Source organism: Dama dama, chromosome 6 (genome assembly GCF_033118175.1).
Source record: "Dama dama isolate Ldn47 chromosome 6, ASM3311817v1, whole genome shotgun sequence".
NCBI lineage: Eukaryota > Metazoa > Chordata > Mammalia > Artiodactyla > Cervidae > Dama > Dama dama.
In genome coordinates this window covers 4,733,838-4,747,917 of record NC_083686.1, presented here as the reverse complement: position 1 = coordinate 4,747,917, position 14,080 = coordinate 4,733,838, and the positions used below count along the sequence as shown (strand labels likewise).

Genomic DNA, 14,080 nt, shown 5'->3' with positions numbered 1-14,080 from the left:
TCATGCTTTTGAATTGTCATGCTAGAGAAGACTCTTGAGAGACCTTGGGTCGACAGGAAGACTAACCAGTCAATCCTAAAGAAATCAGCCCTGAATCTTCACTGGAAAGACTAATATTGAAGCTAAAGCTAAAATACTTTGACCACTTGATATGTGGTGATGACTCATTGGAAAAGACTCTGATGCTGGGAAAGATTGAGGGCAGGAGGAGAAGGGTGTGGCAGAGGACGAAATGGTTAGATTAACAACACTGACTCAATGGACATGAATTTGAGCAAACTCCAGGAGATAGTGGAGGACAAAGAGTTTCATGTTGATGAATGCTTTCAGTCATTTGGACACAAACGTGGGCATGAATATTACCTTTAATATTAATAATTCTTACATTGCGTGTCCTGTGTTTCAATTGCTGTGTGGTTTTCTTTCATCTCTTGGTGGCCCAGGCTATAGGACAGGTGTAAGGCAGGTGATTCCAGGGGTCAGAGGAAGAGTATGAGGTTGGAAGCACAGCTTGGCATCACACACCCAGGTCAGCAGGTCAGTGGTGTAGCTCCCTCCCGTATATCTTAGGCATAGCCCTCCACAGCAGGGGCATCTCCACCCTGGAATGAGTCTATGAAGGTGCCAGGAACACAGCAGGGCCACTGCTAACCCTGGGGGACTAGCTGAGATCTGGCAGGATGCAGGCAGATGCATTCTGGTATCCCTGGGGATTATTCCTTCTATCTTTGGGAGAACACCTGGCTTTGACTCTTGCAGGTGAAGCAGGAGGGTGAGCATGTGTGAAGCTACCGTCTGTGACAGGAGAGGAGAGAGAGGGCCGGCTCCAGTGGGCAGGGGAAGACACAGGTCCTTAATGCGATTTTATTTAAGAAGTCAGAACACCCCCATCCATCCATTTCCTGCCGTTAGCACACCAGATTGGCAGCTGTTCCCCTCACCCTCTAGGCTGCTTTTCTGTGTCCTGGGACCAAGAATCTGCCAAGGACTCACTGCTCTTGAAAGTGAATGAAGAACGTCCGGATCTCCTTCGGGTAGATGGTGACCTCGGGGCCTCCTGGAGGTGGCGATGGATGACTGGAGTTGCCTGGAAGCAGAGAAGGTCTGTCCAGCACGGCCCCTGGACCACCTGCTTCCCAGGACTTCATGGCTTCCCCCTGGCAACATGGCTCCTGCTGCATCTGTGGTTCCCACCGTGATCACAGCCCTCAGCTGCCCCCTCTTGACAGGACTCCACTCCTGGGGGGCCTCTGTCATCGCTGGCCTCCCCTGTGGGCCCAGCACAGTCAAGTCACGTAGAGTGGGCTCTCCACGTGTTGTGGCACCATGTATGTGCCTAGGAGCCTTCTCACTGAGGCCATGAGGGGGCCCTGCCCCTGATCTCAATGGGCTCCATTGAGGGGTCACACCCTGGGGTTTAGGCGCCCACCTTGGGATTAAAGTGGTTCCTCCATTCATCCATACACCTTACCATCCATCCGTCCATCCATCCTTCCATTCCTGAATCCAATCCCTCCACCCATCCATTGTTGTCAGTCTATCCAACCTCCAGTCATCCATCAAACATCCAACTTCTTTCCATCTCTCCTTTCATCCATCTACTCATGGATACATCATCCATCCATGTTCCTTCCTTCCATTCATCCTTCATCTATCCATTATCCAATTGTGTATCTTCCTGCATCCACACACTTTCCTTCCTTCCTTACATCCTTTTTATCCAAGTAAATATCCTTCATTCTATCAGTCTATAATACATTGACTACTTGCCTACCAAAATCACTGCAGATGGTGATTGCAGCCATGAAATTAAAACATGCTCCTTGGAAGAAAGTCTATGACCACACTAGACAACATATTAAAAATCAGAGACATTACTTTGCCAACAAAAGTCTGTCTGGTTTTTCCAGTGGTGATGTGAGAGTTGGACTTTAAAGAAAACTGAGCACCAAAGAATTGATACTTTTGAACTGTGGTGTTGGAGAAGGCTCTTGAGAGGCCCTTGGACCACAAGGAGATCGAACCAGTCCATCCTAAAGGAGATCAGTCCTGAATATTCATTCAAAGGACTGATGCTGAAGCTGAAACTCCAGTACTTTGGCCACCTGATGCAAAGGCCTGACTCATTGGGAAAGACCCTGATGCTGGGAAAGATTGAAGGGAGGGGGAGAAGGGGACGACAGAGATGAAATGGTTGGACGTCATCACTGACTCAATGCACATGAGTTTGTGTAAGCTCACATGCAAGTCTTGGGTTCATCTAGACATGGGTGGGATGTGTGGTGTTGAACACACACATGCACACACACTCACTCAGCTACACACTCATGAACACACACACTGTGTGGAGCCCTGGCAGGTGGAAAATGAACTGAAGCTTAGAGTCTACGACCTTCTTTGTTTGATTCAGGAAGGCTGAGACCCAGAGAAGGACAGCAAGCTCAAGGTCACACAGGCCTCAGGGGCAGAGCTGGGGTCTGGCTGGGGGTGAGGCTGGGGACCTGGGGAGGGGCCAGGACCAGGGCATCCGAACCTCTGTGGTGGTGAGGGTCCCGTGTGCTCCAGGTCCAGCGATGCATCTTGCTCACGTTCCAGGTCCCTGTGAGTGAGCGCTCCTCCACAGACACCACGGAGCCCAGTCCCCGCAGCACAGACTGCAGGACAGAGCAAGGGAGGGGTGAGCACCCGGACCCCAGACCTGAGCAGAGACCCCGATGCAGCAGGGTGGCTGCACCAGGGCCCAGGGCCCAGCATCCCCCACATTCATTGCAGGGCAAGTCCCTGCAGAAGGAGGGGCAGCCCTATTTTACAGATGAGGACCTGCCCCCGGGGGCAGCTGGCCCCCCAGTGCTGGCTGATCAGCACGCCCAGCAGGTGGCGGGCAGGTGGGGCCGCCCCGGGAAACACCCAGGCACCAGGGTTTGTCTCCCGAGGGTGCGTCCTCCTGGGGGCCTGACTCTGTGATGTCGGAGCAGGCCACGGGAGGGCGGGTCACCTGCAGGTTCAGCGTCACAGGCTGAGACAGCACGGGGTCCTGGTCCACCTCATACAGGTGCTGGAGCCGCAGCAGGACCCGGCGCAGGTCTGCCTTGGCCTCGCAGTTTCGGTCTTAGGGACGGAAGGAAGGTGGCCGTGAGGACAACAGTCTCTGCCTGGCCCTTTACACTCTCACCTCCACTTCACAACTTCAACCTCCCTCAGAGGCAGCTAACACAGCCCCACTTTGCAGATGAGCCAAACCAGGCTCAGAGAGGGGTGGGCACTTTCCTAGACACACAGCTGGTGTGCATCAAGAAGGAGCGGGGTGGGGGGCAGGGGGATTCCAAGCCAGGTGCAGCCAAAGTGACCGCCTCCCACCACCCACACTGGGGCCAGCTCTGATTCTTGTTCCCTGATGAGTCCTCATTGGGCTTGCCCCTCCACCTTCCAGTTCTCTGGAAGAATTCTCTTTGGCTTGGCCCCTGTGAAGGGTGGTATGGCCTCATAACCCTGAAGATGAGGCACCATCGCAGAGTGGGTGTGTCAGGTCACTGCCACCAAGACCTAGGAAATGTGTTGCAATACAGCTTCCACCTGCTGGGTCCTTGGTGACCAAATGAGAAGACCCGTGCTGCCAACCCCACAGAGCACAGAAACGTAATGACCTGTGCTGTGTGAGGAAAGAGGGCATGTGGGCTCCTAGTTACTGCAGCCTAAGAGGTCTGCAATGTCTCTTGTCTCCATTCAAGGGCTGAGGTTAGGGACTAGAGCTCTAGAATCAGGGAAGGACTTCGCAGAGCAGAACATGAAGTTGACCAGGATAATGGTGATGAAGATGGTGATGTTCGTGAAGATGGTGGTGGTGATGATGGTGATGGCGGTCATGGTCGTGATGGTGATGGCCGCGATGGTGATGGTGGTGGTGATAATGGTGATGATGATGGTGATGGTGATGATGATTTTCATGGTGATGATGGTGGTGACTGTGATGATGGTGGTGATGGTGATCATGTTGTTGATGGTGGTGATGGTGGTGATGATGGTGTGGTGATGATGATAATAATGGTGATGATGACGGTGATGGTGATGACGATGTTGATGGTGATGATGGCAGTGATGTGATGGTGATGATGATGGTGATAATGGTGATGATGGTCATGATGGTGGTGTGGTGATTATGACTGTGAGGCTGATGGCAATAATGGTGAAGACAATGGTAGTGATGGCAATGATCATGCTGGTGGAGATTCCTTGAGGACTCAAGCATCATGAGAGGCAGCAGGCCTCACGCCATCCCCTGTGGCTCCCCTGATTCAGTCTCTATCAATGTCTCTCTACCAATGGACTTGCCCAGCCCAGCCCCCTTCGCCTCCTCTTTGGTACAAGCTGCCCCTGGAAGATGCTCTCTCAATGCACTTAGCCTGACACATAACAGTAGAGGAGGCTCTATCACTGCAGGTGAGGCTCCCCCATCTCACCTTCTGTGACAAGTGGGCAGGCTGTGGTTCAGTGATGGAATTCCTATGTCTACAGAGTTGAGCCACAGTTGGCAACACCCCTCTACCAGGTACAAAGATGACCTTTGTCCTCTGCCCTTTTCCACCTTCTCCTCATTTCACAGACACTTGAAGTGTGCCTGCCCTAGGTGGGTCTCTTGGAGCAGGGCAGTGGCTGAGGCACAGTCAGTCCATCCTCTGAGAAGCATGGAGTTAAGGGAGCAGATAAGGGGCAGCAGCCCCAATATGAACAATGGGTTCCTGGCAGTTGTTACCTCCTCCAGGAAGCCCCCCCTGATCCCCTGCTGGGGGCTCCCCTCTGTACACAGTCACAGCGTCTGACGACATCCAGACCCACCTTGTTTCTGCTTGCTGAGTCACCTGCCTCCCTGAGGGCCTCAGGTCCCTCCTTGGACAGTTAAGGGAACCAGGTGACCTCACAGAGCCTGGAGGACTCTGAGGAGGGTCCTTTGTCTGCTGAAGGGCTGGGGACCAGGCTGACATGTGGAGGCAAGAGTGAATGTGGACACCTGGCACCTGCGCACCTTTCCGGAGAGTCTGCAGGTGCTTTGTGTGGTTCGAGCTGTACTTCCAGCCGGGGATGCTGAGGATCTGTAGGTGGACACTGGAGGGGAGCGTCACAGCCTTTTGCTTCCAAGAACCGTTCCAACTGCCTCTGTGGGCAGTTTCTATAAGGCAGATGAACAACAAGGAGAGGCTTTGGGCCAAACTCTCCTCTTGGCATTCTTAGCTCTCATACTAAGGCCCCCATTTAGTCTGATCTCTTTCCCTCGACCACACCGCAGGCAGGCTGAAGCCCCTGCTGGTGCAAATGCCCCAGACTGCCTTGAGTCTCTAGTCCAGCCCTTACAAAACTGCAGATTGGGAGATGGGACCAGAGAGAAGACGCCATTTCCTCCAGAAAATGCAGCGAGTTCACACAGAGACCTGCTCTGTGAACAGTTCTAGGAAGCCAGCTCCCGCGCTGTCATCTGTGGCTGCCTCTGCCCAGAGGGACTCAGCCCTCCACTTCCAGGAGATGCTCTGTTCAGCCCTGGGCTCCAGCTGGAGCCGCCATCCCTCACAGCTCCCAGGCCTCAGTGATTGGTCAGGCCTGGGTCACGTGATTTGATCAGGGCCAATCAGAACCTTTCTCTGGGATCTCTGCTTTTGAAAGAGGAGTTTCAATTCCTCCTACTGGCTGTATGACCTTAAGCAAGTCACTTAAAACTCTTTAACCTCAGGATGCCCACGTTTACAAGGAGGGGCTTAGATCTGAGGTCCCTGGTCACTTTCTGCCCCATAGGAGCCCAGATCCCTGCAGGCACCAGCTCAGCCGCATCCCTAGACAGGGCGGCTCACCCGGGGGCAGTGATGACAGGTGCACTGAAAGGACCCCCCACCTCACCATTCATCTCTCTGAGCATCACGACGGGCCGGTGCTGCAGCGCCAGCCCACTCCTCTGGTGCAGGCCACTGGTGAGGGTCCAGGGTCCCAGAAGCAGCCAGAGCACTGGGTGGACGACCGAGGAGTCATTCAGTGTGAGGTCGTTGTCCAGGGCCCACTTGTCATTGTTCCACAGCCGCCGGTGGAGCATGACCTGCAAGGGATAACTGTCTGAGCGGGTCTGCCTGGGCCCTGGGATGCTTGTGAGTGACCAGAGGGGCCTCCTACCTCCACCTGCCCGTTCCCTTGGCTGGAGATGCCGTGCGCCTGCTCGGACAGCAGTACCAGCCTGCTTCGTCTGTCCTGGATGAAGGCTGACTGCACCATGGGGTAGTAATTCTGTGGACAGAAACATTGGCAGGCTGGTGGTGGGAGCAGTGGGCCAGGTCAGCCAGCAGGCCCGGGGTCTCCCTCTGGCCCCAGGCGGCCCCCTGCATGGGTGCAGCAGCAGCCCAGGGTGGCATGGTAGACAGGGGGAGGGGCTCTGAGTTCTGAGATGGACGCACTGGGATTCTAAGCGAGTTCAACTGCTTCCTGACCTTATGGCCTGGGGGACCCAGCCTGCCTGAGCCTCAGTTTCCCCATCTGTAAAATGTGCCCAAAAGGTCCTCCTGCTGCAGGGAGACAATGAGGCATCTATGCCAGTCCAGCCTGAGATGGCCCCCAACCAGGGGTTCCCAAATAGAAAGGGGCTGGTGTCTGGGCTGGAAAGCACTCACACAACCTTTTGTTCTATTTGTTTGTTCTATTGGAGCAAGATGTCCTGGGCTGATTTCCCTGGATCCTCTGGAGCCCAGGCCACAGTGGGTGAGGACCAGCTGCAGAGATGAAGGGACATAAGTTCAAGGAAGACAGAGCAGGGAGGAACCTCACCCATTCTCAGGGCCCCCGTGGAAGGAGAGAGACAACTAACACAGATGGAGGCTCAGGAGATGGCCAGCATGCATCATCCCAGCTGGATCATCCCAGCACTCAGCACAGTTCTCTTCCTAGGAGAGCACCGAGGCCCAGGGACACCCAAGGACTTGCCCGAGGTCATGCTGATGAAGGGAGAGGCCCTGGAAGCTGATTGATTTTGGAATTCAGCCCCTGCTCAGCCCTCCCTGGCAGCCAGGCTGTGACTCAGCTCACAGCAGCAGAGGAGGGTCACACCCCATTCAGGCCTAGCCAGGTACCACTTGCTTAATCCTCAAGCAACCCCCAGCGGGTCACCCATTGACTGAGGAGGACCCACGGTGCACACAGGAGACCTCAGGGACACACCTCACACACGACGGCCCCAGACTCAGAGACCAGGTCTGAACACGCCTGGTCCACAGCCCCTGGGGCAGACACAGGGCAGTGGGGCTCTGGGAGATGCTCTAGACCTAAAGGAGCCCTCCTGCCTTCTGGAAAAAGGCTACCAGGACTAGATCTATGGTTGCCACACCCCGGGAAAGCATACCCGAGCGATGGTGTTCCACGTGTCCTGCCGGTAGGGCCTGCGCTGCATCTGGTAGCCATTGTTGTCTGAGTAGAGGACCCGCCCCGTGTTCAGGTCGGTGCTTGTCCTCAGGATGGCCTCACGGTTCAGCTCCAAGGGGCCCACGCGGTACTCCTGCTCTATGCAATGGCAGAGCAGCTCCCCGTCAGAGCTCGGGGGCCCGTGGGCCAGCCGGGAGTAGATGGCGTACGTGGGCTCACTGTCGTTCACCTCCCTGGAGGAGGAGCAGCGAGGTAGCTCAAACCCAGGGAGCCTTCTGGACGCCCCGCCCTTCTCCTTTCTTCCTTCGTCTCCTTCCATTTCCCTCCTTCCATCCTTCCTGCAGCCAGGGGGACAGGGAGCCTGCTTGGAATAGAGAACAGGAGGGACCCTGTCCTCTGAAGACTCTGGGTATCCAGCCACGCCTGGGGGCTCTGTCTGTCCTGCTGATGGAAACACAAGAACTGCTCTCGGGTGTTGGTCACTGTCACCGTGGGCTCCTGTCCCACCTCTGGACTCAGGTGCCCCCAGGGTGACACAGCGCAGGCCAGAGAGCAGGCCTGCAGAGACTGGAGCAGCTCATGACGTCATGGGGCTTCCAGGGAGGAAGGACCGTGCGCCAAGCCCAGGTCCAGGAGCTGGGTGTCTGAAGCAAGGATGGGCCCCCATTGCCTCAGTCACCTGCCTGTGAGCACTTCCACATGCTGAGCACAGCCAGGGGGCCGCCCTCACCTGTAGAAGTCCTGCCGGACCTCAGTCACCAGCGGCCCCGCCACGATCTCCATACTCACAGCCTCCCACGCGGGCTCCGCTGTACCATCGGGTGTAAACACATAATTGTCTGAAATGGGGCCTCGATGGAAATCACTCTTCACGTGATACTCCATGAAAGTCTGGGTCACCTGTACTGTTCGGTTACTCTGCCTGCACAGAGAGGAAAGAGAAAAGAGTGTCATTGTCATGGCCATCTCATCCTCATTCTGGGACCCAGGCTGACAGAGCCTCTGGAGCTGCCAGCCTGGGACAAGGGGGGAGCACAAACAACCTCCTAAGTGCACCAGTGACATTTGTGAGCTCACTCAATGAAGCTCATGCACTTGGTTTGGAGAAAAGAGGTATGGACCCACCAGAGCTCACATGATATCAGATCCTATCTCTTTCCTGGTTGTTGCTTTTGTTCAGTTGCTAAGTCATGTCCAAATCTTCTGACCCCACACACTAAAGCACGCCAGGTTTACCGATCCTTCACCATCTCCTGGAGTTTGCTCAAATTCATGTCCATTGAGTTGGTGATGCTATCTAACCATCTCACCCCCTGCTGCCCCCTTCTCCTTTTGCCTTCCATCTTTCCCAGCATCAAGATCTTTTCCAATTAATGGGCTCTTTGCATCACATTATCAAAGTATTTGAGCTTCAGTTAAGTTAAGCCTTTCCAATGAATATCAAGGGTTAATTTCCTTTAGGATTGACTAGCTTGATCTCCTTGCAGTCCAATGAACTCTCAAGAGTCTTCTGCATTACCACACTTCAAAAACATCAATTCTTCAGCACTCAGTTTCCTTTATGGTCCAACTCTCAAATCCTCACAAGACTACTGCAAAGACCAAAGCTTTAAGTATATGGATATTTGTTGGTAAAGTGATATCTCTATTTTTTTTAATATACTGTGCAGATTTCACATAGGTTTTTTGCCATGGAACAAGGATCGTTAATTTCATGTTACATCACGACCTGCTGCAGTGATTTTTGGAGCCCAAGAAAATAAAATCTGTCACTCTTTCCATTTTTCCTGATTCTATTTGCCAAGATGGGATGGGACCTGATGCCACAATCTTAGTGTTTTGGATGTTGAATTGTAAGCCAACTTTTTCACTCTCCTCTTTCACCTTCATCAAGAGGCTCTTAGGTTCCTCTTCAGTTTCTGCCTTTATAGTGGTATCATCTGCATATCTGAGATTGTTGCTATTTCTCCAGGCAATCTAGATTCCCCCTTGTGATTAAATCAGCCTGGCATTTCACAGGATGCACTGTGCATATAAGTTAAACAGTCAAAGTGACACTGTACAGCCATGAGGATCTCCTTCCCCAATTTTGAACCAGTTGGTTATTCCACGTCCAGTTCTAACTGTTGCTTCTTGAGTTGTATACAGTTTTCTCATGAGATAGGTAAGGTGGTCTGGTGTTCCCATTTCTTTAAGAATTCTCCACAGTTTCTTTTGATCCAAATCCAAGGCATTAGTATAATTAATGAAGCAGAAATAGAGGTTTTTCTGGAATTCCCTTGCTTTTTCCCTGATCTGACATATGTTGGCAGTTTGACCTCTGGTTCCTCTGCCTTTATAAATCCAACTTCTACATCTGGAAGTTCTCCGTTCACATACCGCTGAAGCCTAGCTTAAAGGATTTTGAATACATCCTTGCCAGCATGTGAAATGAGAGCAACTGTACAGTAGTTGGAACATTCTCTGGCATTGCCCCTCTTTGGGACTGGGATGAAAGCTGACCTTTTACAGTCCTATGGCCACTGCTGAGTTTTTCAAATTTGCTGACATACTGAGTGCAGCACTATAGCAACATCATCTTCTAGGATTTTAAATGATCAGCTGGAATTCCATCACCTTCATATGGTTTGTTCGTAGTAATTCTTCCTAAGTTGAAAGAACTCTTACAACTCCACAATAAAGAACAGCTCAATTTTGAGATGGGCAAAGGATCTAAAATGACATTTCACCAGAGAAGATGCACAAATGGCCAAGAGGCCCATGAATAGATGCTCAACATCTATAGTTCATAGTGGATGGGAATCAAAGCCTCAGTGAGATAGCACATCACATACACCAGGGTAGCTATATGGAACTGGCAGTTAATACAAATACAGGGGGGATATGAGGATATCAGACCCTCATAGTTTTGGATAAGATTGCAAAACGGTTCAGCTGGGTGGGACACAGTCCAATAGTTTCTCAAAGTGTTAAACATAGAGTTTCCTGTGACCAAACAATTCCACTCTTAGGAAATGACCCAAGAGAAAGGAAAGCTTTTGTCAACACAAAATCTTGTACATGCATGTTCACAGTGAACTTATTCACAAAAGCCCCAGAATGAAAACTACCCACATGTCCATGAGGTGAGGACTGGATAAATGAACCAAGGAATATCTGTCAATGGAATATAAATCAGCCCCACAAAGGAACTGGGTCTCACTCACGCTGCAATGTGAATGAAACTTGGAAATATGATGCTGCATAAAAGAGTATATCATGCAAAATGTCAGGCTGGATGAACCACAAGCTGAATCAAGATTGCCAGCAGAACAACAATCTGAGAATGTAGATGAAAGTGAAAGTGAAAATCCCTCAGTGGTGTCTGACTCTTTGCAACCCCATGTACTTTATAGTCCATGGAATTCTCCAGGCCAGAATCCTGGAGTGGGTAGTTTTTCCCTTCTCCAGGGGATCTTCCAAAACCAGAGATTGAACCCAGGTCTCCTGCATTTCAGGTGGATTCTTTACCGGCTGAGCCACAGGGGAAGCCCAAGAATACTGGACTGAGTAGCCTATTCCTTCTCCAGGGCATCTTCCTGATCTAGGAATTGGACTTGGGTCTCCTGCATTGCAGGTGGATTCTTTACAAACTGACCTATCAGGGAAGCCCTACATAGGCAAATGATACCACTCTAATGGTAGAGAATGAAGAGGAACTAAAGACCCTTTTGATAAGGGTGAAAGACAAGAATGAAAATGATGGCTTAAATCTGAACATTCAAAAAACTAAGGTTATGGCATCTGTTCTCATCACGTCATGGCAAATGGAAGAGAGAAAAGTGGAAACAGTGACAGACTTCATTTCTACCCCCAAAGTCACTGCAGATGGTGACTGCAGCCAAGAAATTTAAATACACTTTTTCCTTGGAAGGAAAGCTATGACAAACCTAGACAGCATACTAAAAAAGCAGAGATATCACTTTGCCGACAAAGGTCTGTATAGTCAAAGCTGTGGTTTTCCCAGTAGTCATGTAAAGATGGGAGGAGTGGACCATGAAGAAGTGGACCATAAAGCCATAGATTTGATGCTTTCAAATTGTGGTGCTTGGGAAGACTCTTGAGAGTCCCTTGGACTGCAAGGAGATCAAACCAGTCAATCCTAAGGGAAATCAATCCTGAATGTGCATTGGAAGGACTGATGCTAAAGTTGAAGGTTCAATACGTTGGCCATCTGGTGAGAAGAGCAGACTCATTGGAAAAGATTCTGATGCTGAGAAAGATGGAGGGCAGGAGGAGAAGGGGGTGACGTAGGATGAGATGGTTGGATGGCATCCCTGACTCAGTGGACATGAATATGAGCGAACTCCCGGAGGGAGTCGAGGACAGGGGAGCCTGGGTCGCTACAATGGATAGGGTCACAAAGTCGGACACGCCATAGTGACAGAACAACAACAACCGTGTGAAGGATACCAGGCTCCAAAGGGCCCCAATGGGTGTGATTCCATTGAATGAAATGTCTAAACTAAACAAGTCCAGAAGATTCCACCAGCCAGGTAGCCCTGTGTGTATGCTCAGTGGTGTCTGACTTTGCAGCCCCGTGGACTCTAGCCTGCCAGGCTCCTTTGTCCCTGGGATTCTCCAGGCAAGATTACTGGGGTGGGTTGCCATGTCCTTCTTCAGGGAATCTTCCCAATCCAGGGATTGAACCCAGGTCTCTTGCATTGCAGCTGGATTCTTTACCGTCTGAGCCAGCAGGGAAGCCAGGTCCCTGAGGGAGGTGCAAAGAGGACATATGAAGATTCTCCTGGGGGTGATGTAAATGTCTTAACCTGAGTGTGGAGATGCCTGTACAACGCTGCAATCAAGGGAACAGAACAGACGTGTACAGTGTAAAGTGATGGCTCGGACGGTATGTAAATTTCAGCAACACCCTTGTCATATATAAAAGAACAAAGGCCCTCCTCAAGCAAAACTGTGCTGGGGTGGCCTGTGCCCATGGAGGCTGCCTGCCTCAGGCCTTTGCACATGCGGGTCTTTCCCAGGAACCACCGCCCCCTCCTCTGACCCACAGACTCCTCCCACCCTTCCAGGCATCACGCCTGGCTCCAGGGGCCTCATCCCCACCAAGCCCACTCTGCACCACCCTGTCTCAGTCCCAACAGCCTCCCCTCTCTGACTCTGCAGCAGGCGCTGGTAGTTCCCCTCCTGGGATGTGAGGCAGCCCCATAAGGAACATGCTGTCCTCCCCTGAGCCAGAAGCAACTGAAGACACCCAGGGTAAGGAAGGTGGACAGCGGGACATGAGCTCTTCCCCTGGGAAGCGCTGTCTGGGGTCCTGGCTTAGGGATGGGGTACCTGAGAGAGGGAAGAACGGGGTGGCGAGATGGAGCTGGCTGTTCAGGGGTGCTCCAGAAGGGGCATGGGGCCTGAGTGATGACAGAGCTCAAGCTGGCCTGCAGACTCCACCTTTCAAAGCATGACTCTGGGGGGCGGGTCACTCACAACCTGCTGTTGAGGTCTTTACAACCTCCAGACATTCTTTTCATTCACTGTAATAACTAATTAGAGAGTATATAGCTCCATGGCTAACACTAGCAAGGGGGTACTCTTTCTGCCCCCTTCTGATGCCTATGTCAGAAGCTTTCTCTATCTCCTTTATACTTTATTTTTTTTTTTTTGTATTTGTAATGCTTTACTGAGATGTAATTCATATATCATACAAGTGACTCATTTTAAATGTACAATTCACGAGTTTTTAGCATATTCAGAGTTGTGCAACTATCATTACATCAATTTTGAACATTTACATCACCACAAAAAGAAGCCCTATATCTCTCAGCAGTCACTACCTGTTCCTTCCCAATCCTTCACCCCATTGCCCCCAGCATGAGCAACTGTTTATCTTCAGTCTCTGTAGATTTGCCTGTTCTAGACATTTCATATAAATGGGATCATACAATATGTACTCTTTTGCAACTGGCTTCATTTACTTAGCATAATGTTTCCAAGGTTCACCCATATTATAGCCTGTATTTCTATTTCATTCCCTCTTTTTTTTTTTTTTTATTATTATTTTTTTTTTCCAGTGGGTTTTGTCATACATTGATATGAATCAGCCATGGATTTACATGTATTCCCAATCCCGATCCCCCCTCCCACCTCCCTCTCCACCCGATTCCTCTGGGTCTTCCCAGTGCACCAGGCCCGGGCACTTGTCTCGTGCATCCCACCTGGGCTGGTGATCTGTTTCACCATAGATAGTATACATGCTGTTCTTTTGAAATATCCCACCCTCACATTCTCCCACAAAGTTCAAAAGTCTGTTCTGTATTTCTGTGTCTCTTTTTCTGTTCTGCATATAGGGTTATCGTTATCACCTTTCTAAATTCCATATACATGTGTCAGTATGCTGTAATGTTCTTTATCTTTCTGGCTTACTTCACTCTGTATAATGGGCTCCAGCTTCATCCATCTCATTAGGACTGGTTCAAATGAATTCTTTTTAATGGCTGAGTAATATTCCATGGTGTATATGTACCACAGCTTCCTTATCCATTCATCTGCTGATGGGCATCTAGGTTGCTTCCATGTCCTGGCTATTATAAACAGTGCTGCGATGAACATTGGGGTGCACGTGTCTCTTTCAGATCTGGTTTCCTCAGTGTGTATGCCCAGAAGTGGGATTGCTGGGTCATATGGCAGTTCTATGTCC

General features: G+C 51.0%; 1 protein-coding gene across 1 annotated transcript in view; it reads right to left on the bottom strand.

Moving 5' to 3' along the window:
* Window positions 1–989: 989 nt before the first annotated feature.
* LOC133058671 (epididymis-specific alpha-mannosidase-like) overlaps window positions 990–14,080 on the bottom strand; it is a 43,748-nt gene continuing 30,657 nt past the window's right edge. The window contains exons 12-19 of the mRNA XM_061145549.1: window positions 8,117–8,308; window positions 7,367–7,619; window positions 6,151–6,261; window positions 5,838–6,076; window positions 5,021–5,145; window positions 2,996–3,108; window positions 2,534–2,654; window positions 990–1,087 (exon numbers count right to left, since the gene is read on the bottom strand). Coding sequence (XP_061001532.1) covers window positions 990–1,087; window positions 2,534–2,654; window positions 2,996–3,108; window positions 5,021–5,145; window positions 5,838–6,076; window positions 6,151–6,261; window positions 7,367–7,619; window positions 8,117–8,308 — 1,252 coding nt within the window. The remainder of the gene's footprint in view (window positions 1,088–2,533; window positions 2,655–2,995; window positions 3,109–5,020; window positions 5,146–5,837; window positions 6,077–6,150; window positions 6,262–7,366; window positions 7,620–8,116; window positions 8,309–14,080) is intronic.